The sequence below is a fragment of the Pteropus alecto genome, unplaced genomic scaffold (genome assembly GCF_000325575.1).
Source record: "Pteropus alecto unplaced genomic scaffold, ASM32557v1 scaffold75, whole genome shotgun sequence".
Lineage (NCBI taxonomy): Eukaryota > Metazoa > Chordata > Mammalia > Chiroptera > Pteropodidae > Pteropus > Pteropus alecto.
The window spans coordinates 15956586-15967797 of NW_006440638.1; the positions used below are offsets into that span (position 1 = coordinate 15956586).

Sequence of the window (11212 nt, forward strand, 5' to 3'; positions counted from 1 at the left end):
ATTCACTAGAGAGATTTATTCAGGATATTATGTAGCAAAAGATAAGAATCCTTATGAAGATAACTTTTATGCAGTCAGGAACAAAATCAGAAGCAGCAGCAGGTACATGGCAAACATACATTCTCAATTTATACTTTCTCATGGTTCTCTTGGAAATCCTCTGGAACTGCTTAGAAGACTGAAGAATTTCCTCCCCTAGAAACTCACACTATTGAAGCTCAGCATGTCTTTGGGCCAGTAACTTCATGGACTTATCAGTCACTGTTTCCATGAGGTCATCTACCTATGACAGATGGATACAAAGAAATGAAGCCATGTTTTGGAAAGCCTTGTCAGAACCAAAGGGATGGTTGTCTTTCCTGAGAGATGAGTTCAGGAATTGGTGGACATTTTGCAAGTCCCAAAGTATTATTCTAATTCAAGGCATAGCAACAGAGCTTGAAAACATATTTACCACCCAGTGTTAAAGATGATCTCATTTCTTAAAAGAAGCCTCTGTGTATGCCTTCATTTTAATTGAATTCACTTAATATTTATTAGGCATACAACATCATCCTCAGGCCCTTAGCAATCCTTTAGCTACTCTCAAAATGCCCCCCACTAACCTTATTTCCTAATGGGAATCATTAATTTCATCCCACAGCTGTGCTGTCTTGCAGGACTGCATTCAGTTAAACCTGGCCTGCTGCTTCTGAAATACAAAAGTTAAAAGCCTTTGTCCACTACCTGCATTTGAAGCTTTCCTACTGTCAAATCTGATTTTTAGAGGATATTTTCCATGCCATGTTTCTTTTTTTTAAGTGCTAGGAAGCGTGGTCTCTTTTTTGAGGAATACGGAACCTATCATAAAAATGCAAAAACACACCAGATTCAGAAGTACCCACATTAATTCTGTGACAGTGCTTAAATAAGAATTCTCACCCTTGGGGTAGTCTCTTATAAACTGAACATTTGCCACGTAACAATGTTGCGTTGGTGACCGTATTCATATTATTCTCCACGCCCTATGTATCTCCTTTGTGCCCAGAGCTCTCTTTCAAGAGATCTATAGGGTGCAGAGAAATGAGATTGTCTGGCTCTGAAAGAATATACAGTGACAGAAAAAAAGCAGGTCATTCGTAAGGGGAAGGAGAAGAAATTGTCTCTGCAACTGCTGAGCACAGTGAGTGTGGGGCTGTTGTGGACCAGTGCCCCAGAAAGCTCATTATCACTGGATCCAGTTGTTAATATGGTCTTTTTTTTGTGTGCGTGTGTTTCCTTGTTTTCATGGCAGACATGTCTCTAAAAATAAAAAGAAAGCTCTGGGTTCTTTTTGCCACATGCCTGATACTTTTCCTCTCATCCTCAGTGTGCTGTTACAGGTATCTGTCCTAAAAGCATTGCTTTTGGAAATCATTCCTAGGTCATAGCTCCTGGCCAATGTGTCCTTTTTGTTACTAGGTTCATTCATTCTTCCCCTTCTTAAGTAGCATTAAGACTATTGCAAGACCTACTTAAAGTAGGATATGAGACACCATCTGGGTCCTACCCTTTGCCTGAGGAGAGAGTTGACAAATGAGTCTGTTGAACCACCACTCTGCCCTGCCATCTTGCCCAGGCTCAAACGTCACTTGCAGAACCGTCTCTAATTCATTTATAGTTGGACTTCTCTCTTTTCTCTCTCATAAAACTCAGTAATTTTTCCTACTAAGCACCTACCATACTTGGTAATTACTAAGTTATTTTTCAGTTTGTTGAATACCACTAATATAAAATTAAATGCCTAGAGGGGCCAGGCAGATTTTGTAACACAGAACCAGCAGGTGTTGGTGTGAACTGGAGAGAACGTGCCTCAAGCAAAGTGGGCAGCCTCTTTGTAGCTCTTGCTGTTGCCATGAGGAACTGGGGGCTTAGCATTTCCGAATCTTCCTATTTTTTAAAAGAAAGCCAAAGATACAGATTTTTATTTGAAATAATTCTAATTTTTAAATGTGGGAATGTAATTCAAACATATTTTTGAGAACATTCTGAGACATAAACAAAATCCTTCTATAGCCGGTTGACAACATTTGATTTAATGTTTTTGACAAACAGAAGTTCTTAATTTTAATACAGCCAAATGTATCCATCTTTTCCTGTATGGTCAATACTGTCTGTGTTCTAGGAAGTCTTTCTTTATAGGGAAGTCATGAAGATATTCTTATTGTCCTTAAGTTTACTTTTCCAGTATAGATCTATAACCCAACAGGAATTAAGTTTTATATATGGTGTGACTAGGAATCATATTTTATCTTTTCCCCATATGGATGTCCACTTGTCCTAGTGCTACTTATTCAAAAGGTTATCCTTACCCCACTATTCTGCAGTGCCATGGTTTAATGTCTATTACCTCTATTAAACTATCAATTCCACGAAACAGGACCATGTCCATTGGATCACCTTCGTAGCCCCAGACCTAGGAATTGCCCAGAAGATAATAGGAATACAATAAACAAGAATCTAACACAGGAGCAAAATTTAAAATTTAAAACTGTACTCTGACAGTGATGCTTTAGGCAGTGCTGTTTAATAGAACTTTCTGTGAAAAAGGAAATATTCTTTTTCTGTGCTGTACAGTACAACAATCACTAGCCACATGTGGTAGCTAGTGCAATGAAAAAAACTGAACTTTTAATTTTATTTAATTTTAATTAAATTGTCCCTTGTAGCTGTTGGCTACCATATTCGATGGTACAATTAGTACTTAGCATAGTAATTAAGAGTACAGACTCTAGAGCCAGGTCTTCGTGGGTTTGAAGCCTGGCTTTGCCACTTTTGAGCAAATTAGTTAACTTCTCAGTGCCATCTCTAAAATAAGAACAGCATTGCTACCTACCTTATAGGGCAGTTGTAAGGATTATCTGATAAACTGATGTTTTTAATAATTATAATTGAACATTTTTTCAGTTACACGACATTCGAAATTATATTAGTTTCAGGTGTATGATAAGTTAATATTTTTAAAGCACTTAGAACAGGGCCTGGAACATAATTGGCTTTAAGTAAATGCTTGTTACATTTAAAATTATGATAGTTCAGTCCTCCACTGTAGCCCAGATTATATTGGAAACTGAACAGTTTGAGCTCAGACTGGAGGAATCAGACCTGGTAAGCCTGCTTTCTGTGCCCTAAATTCTTGGAGAAGAGACACAAGCAGCAGATTTTAAAGGCTTTCTTGTGGGGTACTTGTGGTCAGAGAGAATATGGCTTTTACAACATCCCTAAACATTGACTATATATACATAAGTCATTAGAGGTGAGTATGTTTTAGCATTTTACCTTTTGCAGTCCTAAAGGAAGGGATGTCACAGATAAACGCTTGGTGGTTCTCCTGGTCCAGAGGAGTGTATTTCCTTGGGTTATCTCCTCTGTTTCTGCTTCTACAACATCAAGTTGTATAGATGCTTAAAGTGAGGGCGGGGGTTGGGGGGGGGGAAGGAAGGAACCTGTAATGATCACAGTTATAAACATATTCTTCGTAATAGAAATTGTTCTGAAAAGACAGCATCCTATTCTGCCTCAGTAGCTTTTCTCCTTGGGGTTGAAAAAAAAAAAAAAGATTTACTTTTCTGTATATTATACTTTCTCTTGCACACATTTGCCTCTTCTTGGGGTTGTGATCTTGGGGGTCACCAACCAGTATTGGCAAGATGGTTACCTCCTTGTCTTTGAGACTTCAATTTTGCCCTCTGTTGCTTTTCTCTTTAACTGCTGTGTAATTAAAAAAAAAAAATTAAAAAGTAACCCTCTAATGTGTAAGATGATCCCTTGAATATTTGCCATTGGTTGAAGCAAAGTTTAAATCTACTCTTCAGCAATGTGGCTCATGGCTCAGGAATTCATATACCAACTTAATAGTTTTTCCCATATTCCAGGAGCCATGTGAATTCTGGACTCTTTAATATTTTTCTTTATATCATTCAATTCCTAACACAATAAACATACTTATAAAGAAAACTTTAAAATGCTATCATAAGTCAAAAACCAGTATCATAAATAGACATGAAAATTAACATGGTAAGAACAAAACCATATTATTGCCTTCAGAAAGCACTAAACTTGAGGTTACTCTGCTTTTTATTTTTATTTTTTTGAGAAAAGGCAGGAAATGAGATTTTTCATTGATGTAGTCAAAGGGATCAACAAGGGCATTGAGAAAAAAGTGTTTGCAGTTTGCTGTGTTTCAGTGTTTTCAAATGGTGAGCAGCACTGAAAAACATCTTGTCTTGCTTGAAGTCTGTTGATAAGGACTTCTCTGGGAGCCATGGCTCCTAATCTCAGTGAATGGGGTATTCACGTTAAAAGCAGGTACTCAACCTAGGTATTCTTCCTTCTCCCCGACCCTATACTGTCCAGCTCTTGCCCAAATCTTGTAACTTCTACCTAGGAATACTTCTCCCTTTACCTCCTCATTTCTACTATCATGACCAGCTCAAGCTAATATCATCCTTTGCCTGAATGAAAGAACCTGTTTATTGTTCCTCATGCATCTCTTCCTGCCCTCCTCCAATCCAGTCCCCACTCTGCAGCCTGAGATACCTTTTAAAAATGCAAATCTGAATTTATATAAGTTCCCAGCTTGCAAGTATTCAATGGTTCTCATCACCCTTAGGAAAAGTTAAAAATTCTTAACAGGGCTTTCAACACCCTTGCTACCTCAATCCTGGCTAGATTACTTTCATTTCTTAATTATGCCTGGTGCTCTCTTGATACTGAGACTTGAATATGCTATACCCTTTTCCTGGGACACTGTCCTTCCCCTATTCTTTCCTTATTTGACTCTAGCTATTCTTCAGATCTCAACTGAGTCGTCCCTTCCTCAGGAAGGCCTTTCTGGAGACCCCTCCCCTAAAGTTAGCATGTATGATGTGTATCCCTAATAGCTCCCTGTACTTCTACTTTGCATCAGATGTAATCAACTGTATAATGTTGGAATGTCTCTCTATACTGGAACTCTGTGGGAGCAGGGACCATGTCTGTTCTATCTGCTACTCTATCGCTAATAGTGTGGCTGACATATAATAAGTATTTAGCAAATATTTGCTGAAAAGCGTTATGAGGGTCAGCAAGGAAGAGCAACTGTGAGCCATAGCTGAGACAGAGTCATAATACTTGAGTTGCAGCCTGAAGCATGGGCATGTTTTCTGGAGAAATCTTAATCTAGAGATTTGTTATTTCGACTAAGAAGAAAATAAACCAATGTACAGAGATGAAGGTAAGGAATTTCGTCCTCCTTTTCCTGTTGGACTCTCCAACTCCAGCCCCATCAGTATAGAAATAGGCAGGTCAATCTATACCAGGATTGCTAGATGCTTGGATCTTGAATTAGTGACTGCTTTTTCAAGAAGAGGGAGTTTGTTTGAAAGGGCATTCACTCAGTTGGAAGCCATCAGTTTTTTGTTTTTGTTTTTGTTTTTCTGGAAAAAAATACCGACCAGATTTGCAGCCTTATCACTGTGTGAAATGTGAGTTTATGTATAGATTCTCTACATATACATAAGGAATCTCTACATGCCAATGCTGTACTGTAAAGAATGTTCAAAAGCTACAGAGGCCACTTAGGACAGTGAAGCTATTCTGTATGATATTGTAATGGTGAGTACATGACAAGACATGATGGATTTTTCAAATCCATACTGCAGGGCAAAAAGCGAACCCTCATGTAAACTGTGGACTTTAGTTAACAATAATATATCAATATTGGCTCATCAGTTGTGAGGCTGGAGTAAGGAGAGGGGGTATATGGAAACTAAGTCTGTATTTCCTGCTTAATTTTCCCAGTAAACCTAAAACTGCTCTAAAAAATAAGGTCTATTAATTTTAGAAAGCTGCAGAAGAGAATGCAAATATTAGTGGCATTATTAGTCATCACTCATAGGACCCCCCAAAACAGTATAACTACATTGCAAAAAAGACTTAAAGTTAACAGTTTCAAATGTTGTTTCTTCCACAAAATACATGGGAAGTAGATATAATAAAATAGAACGTCCTTTATGACTTACTAATCATAAATTTTATTCATAGAATTCTTACCACACCCTGTACAGTTGGAAGTAATCATTTGAAAGGCTACATCACTACTTTCTCCAGAAACAAAACGAAACAAAAAAATCCCACTTTAATTTGATTTTCTAATATATATATATATATATATACACACAATTATATGCCTATGTATGCATATATTTAAATAAAAAGGGCTTTAAATTGATTAAACCACTGATCAGTTGGACTAGGAGTTACCTTACCAGCAATCTCATTCAGAACTTTTCAAAATGTATGTACATACTGGTTTCCTTAAGGATCTTCCTAAAATACAGATTCTGGCTCAGTAGACCCGGGTGGGGCCTGAGAATCTACATTTCAGACAAGCTCCCAGGAGATGCCATACTTTGGGTAGAAAGAAAATCCATTCTATTTCATTAGTCCTATTGGCCCTGCTGCTTAACAATACATTGCCTTTGATTGCCATGCTGCAAGAGCATTCCCATTCTTGGTTTGGTAAACAGCTTGCGTGATGGAAACTTCTTGACGACTCTAGGAAGAAGTTTCTGTGTGTCTGAAAGGCAGGTTTCCTTATGGTTAGAGAAGCCCTCTCCACTGACACTTGCTGGTTTGCTTCTGTCCTTGTATGGCAACATCATCCCCAAAACAGTCTTCACTTTCTTCATCACATTTTTTTTCTGATTTTGCTGGCTTTCACAAAATTCCATGTCACTATCACTGGAGGATTCCTCTTTGGGGACCAATACATTTTGTTTTACTAAGTTGGTAGACCCAGCTCTATGCCATCTAAACAAAATAAAAATAATTTGTGTTAAGGAAACTGAAAAGTTAATAATAATTGAAATAATTAAAATCCAAAAGGCAAAAGTGAACAAATTATACAATTCCAAAAAATGAAATTAAAGACAGAGAATCAAATCACAGAAAAATAAAGCCAAAGTAACTACTTGGTGTTTTGTCACCGAACTGTACTAAGTGCATTCTGGTCATTATCTCATTTAATTCTTATAGCAGGCAGATTATATTATCTTCATACTATTAATGAGTAAATTGAGACATAGAGAGGTTAAATTAGTTGACCAAACATAGAATGCAGATTTTAATCCCAGTTTGTGACTATTAGAATATATTACCTCATACTGGCAAATTGGTCATTTTGTTTCAAAGGTAGTTTGACATACTTCTTGCTGCATTTGATGGTTCTAAGGCTATCACAATGAGAAATGAGTCTACTAGCGTAGTCAATAAAGAATATAGTCTCCAAGGTCCCATAAATGCTGCATATACATAGAACACTCTTTTAGAGAGAATAATTCTAAGCTCCTAGTTCCAAAATTCCAAATAGTCATATACCATCTTCATTATTTGGATATATTTTAGTAATAAAAATAGATAAAATTTTTAATAGCTTTGCATGTGCTAAATATTCTGCTTTTTAATGTGTATTATATAATTTAACTTTCATGCTGTCTTCTCTATTTTAAAAATGAGGAAATTAAAAATTGGAAAGATTAAATAACTTATGCCCAGACAGTCTGATCTCCAAGTCTGTGTTGTTATTCTCTGTGCTAGAGTAAACATCACTCATTCCATAATAACATTGTTTACCTAATATTCTTCCTAAATTATTTTTTTTGTTAGTCTCATCCAAAGCAATAATATCCATAAAATCCAGGGGTTTTAAAAAATTAAACTTTTTATTTCAAGATAATTGTAGTTTCATATACAGTTGTAAGAAATAATACAGAGAGATTCTCTGTGTACTCTATCTGGTTTTCCCTGATGTAACCTCCTGCAAAACCATAATATGTTATCACAACCAGGATATTGACATTAATAATGTCAAGATACAGAACATGTTCATCACAACAATGAACCTTTGTGATTTATAGCCACACCTACTTCCTACTCACCTCACATTTTCCTTAATGCCTGTCCAAGCTGTCCTCCATCTGTATAACATGTCCTTTCAAGAATGTTATATAAATGGAATCATACAATGTATAACATTTGGGGATTTACTTTTTTCACTCAGCATAATTCCCTAGAGATTCATCCACGATGTTATGTGTGTCAATAGTTTGTTCTCTTTTATTTCTGAGTAATATTCCATGATGTAGATGTACCACATTTTGTCTAACCATTCACTCATTGGAAGAGATTTGGGGCTATTATAAATCTGCTATAAACATTTGTGTATAGGTTTTTGTGTAAACATAAATCTTCATTTCTTTGGGTGAAATTCCAGGTTTTATATTACATGTATTATACATGTAATATGTATTTCTAAAATAGATGTAAATAAATTCATAACCATTAAAAAAAGTTCTGCATATACTATGTAAAATATCTCAAGTACCACCATTAGCACCTATACTATCCTCCAGGAAACACATTGTTCTAAACTGGGCATAAATTATTCATCTTCTCTATAATTACGCATGGGGAATAGTTCAGTAAGATTCCAGGCACTGGAATTAAATGGTCTTGGTTCAACCCAGCACCACACTTCCTAGCTGTGTAATCTTGGGCACGTTATTTAACATCTATAAACTTCAGTTTTCATATTTGTTAATAAGTATACCATTCTCAAAAATGTACAAAGAAAAAATAACTTATGAGCTTGGAACCTAATAAAACATTCAATAAATGATAGCTTTTATTACCATGTGGATTAGATCTGTGTGGGAAAAATGGAAGAGGCAAGGAGGGAGCACAAGCTAGAAGTCAAAAGAAGGGAGACCTTTTGGGCTAGCAGCCTCCCTTTTGGGACCAAAGACATAGAGTTCTGTTGGTTGAACACACACAACTTCTACGGTACTATTCATAATTAGCCATTTTAGTTGTACATAGTTACCATAATAAAATGCCAGTAAAGTATCCAGAATTTCATTTTCTAATTTGCACAAAGGTCATTTATGGGCTAGAATTAATATCCCATAGACACTTCTGAGAATCTTTTAATAAAGCCATCAGTTTCTACTACCATAAATACACACACGCACATCCACGCACACATATAATTTAGGAGGTTCGAGAACCCCAAAGGCAACCCTTCAGGTAAAAAGCCAGCTCTAAGCAGTCTCTGAATCTAGAATGTTTCCTATTCTCATACCCACACCCCATCTCCAATCTGCAACAATTAACAGGTGATTTTACTTCAGGGCCTAGGAACAGAAACGCAGCAATTTCTGTTATGAAAAGAACTCTTCTCGAGAAGAGTTCTTTTAAATTTCTTGGTTGGTAGTGAATTTATTTGGTTATATTGCTTTACCTTTTAACCTCTATTTCTTATTGAAAGTGGAAATATCTGCAAATTTTTATCTTGTCCATTAAAGTTCAAAAGTTTGGTCTTTGGTGCTTCAGGCCTCATGAAAATATCTCAGTTCTATGTGACTAAGCTATTGCTAATGAACCTGGTAAGAAAGAAGTCAAAAGAAATTAGAAAATAAATCATCTCACTGACTTTACAAATTAAAATGTATTATGTTCGAAATATTTCATACCTGTGTTTATGGTTTTCCCACTAGCAAGAAATATCAGATATAATACAGTTTTAAAGTTACATTAAAGAGTATACACATAGGTGAAATACAATCAGTACCTATTTCGGCAGCCAAAATTACTCGGAAAAGGAACAAAAGCATCGATCATGGACTCATCTGGAAGGATGTACTACTGAATTTTCAATATAGTATCTGCATGGGATGTGCAATGTTTAAAATTCTGAGATACTGAAATTAGTATCAGCTTTTTATTTTGGTGTTGTATGCCACATTAAAACTCAAATTCAGGTGGAAGGGAAAGGTTTTCTTTACTATATTTAAGATTTTTCTGATCATGAAATGAGGCTTCTGTTATAGCACTAGGCTTCTCGATCCAATATATAAATGCGGTGCCCTCTCCCTCTAACCCATATGTAGCCTTCATTTCTAAATGCGATGTTTAAAAAGAGATGCTACATTTTCTAATATCACAGTGAATATTGTTTAATCCAAAATCCAAAGAATCCCACTCAATGGACAAGAAAATATGTCGCAATTGCCTACCTGTCAATCCCTTTCCTTTTGAACGAGCTATTTTTCCTTCTGCGTTGCTGAAACCTTCGGTACTGGCCAACTCTTCCATAAGCAACCTTAGAGGCCTCTGGTAGATATAGTTGAGGATGATCCATTGCTGTCACCTTCACCTGTAGTAGCTATTTGGATTTCTTTAGTTCTTGAGCTCACAAACTTTGAAACACAATTATCCAGTGACTGAGGCACTTTTAACTTCTGGGCCCTTTGGGATAGAGTATGTAGGAAATTTTTGGAATCTCTTTTTTATTCCCTTCCAGGTGTTAGAGACATCATTTGTGGCACTGACCCTGTTTACCACTTCACACACGTCACCCATGATGCATTTGGCAGAGTGGTGGGAAATTCCCTTTCACTTTGTGGAATATGTGTTGTAGATTCCTGGGCAAGGCAAATGTAGAAAAGGTGACTTGATTATCTAACCACCGCCATTTGGGTTGGTAATAAAATATTCACATACCAATTGATTATCACATTCAGATATGCATGCTGAATTCCAAAGAGGAAAGAACCTATAGCAATACCAGTGATTCCAGCTTTTGTTAGATCTCGCAACTAGAGCTGATGATACTCTCTGTCCTGGACTCACACATGAAAAAAAACAGTTGTTATTTAGCTCAAGGGCTGTTTTATCATATCTTGCAATTTTGTAGTGGTGTCTCAAAGCATAGGGCTGAAAACAGTGGAGTAGTTGATCCACTCCTTCCTTCTAACATTTCCCCATTTATTTCATGGAAAAGAGCAAATTCTGGATAGATTGAAACTTCCCACCACAAGGTGGCAGCAGACGCTAGGATTTATTCCCATCACTCTCTGGTGCTTTGAGTTTTTCAGGGCGAAATAGCTGGATGTTAAGGAAAACTCTAGAAAATTGTTGGGAGATACAGTAATTACTCTCCTTTAAGTGTGTGTACTTCTCATTAATCTGGAGACTGCTTCTCAAACTTTCATATGCACAAGAATTACCTGGGGGTCTCATTAAAATGGAGACTTCGATACAGTAGGTCTGGGGTGGAATCCAAGAATTTGCATTTCTAAACCAGCTCCCAGGTGTTGCTAATAATGCTGGTCCACAGACCACACTTTGAGTAGCAAGGGTTTTGTACGTTTCG

General features: G+C 36.6%; 1 protein-coding gene across 1 annotated transcript; it reads right to left on the reverse strand.

Moving 5' to 3' along the window:
* Nucleotides 1-19: 19 nt before the first annotated feature.
* On the reverse strand, nt 20-11212 carry CUNH3orf49 (chromosome unknown C3orf49 homolog). The gene is given in 5 exon segments (XM_025050859.1): nt 20-283; nt 727-840; nt 3298-3422; nt 6488-6810; nt 10074-11212. Coding segments are annotated over 5 exon segments (951 nt in total). The 5' UTR covers nt 10199-11212.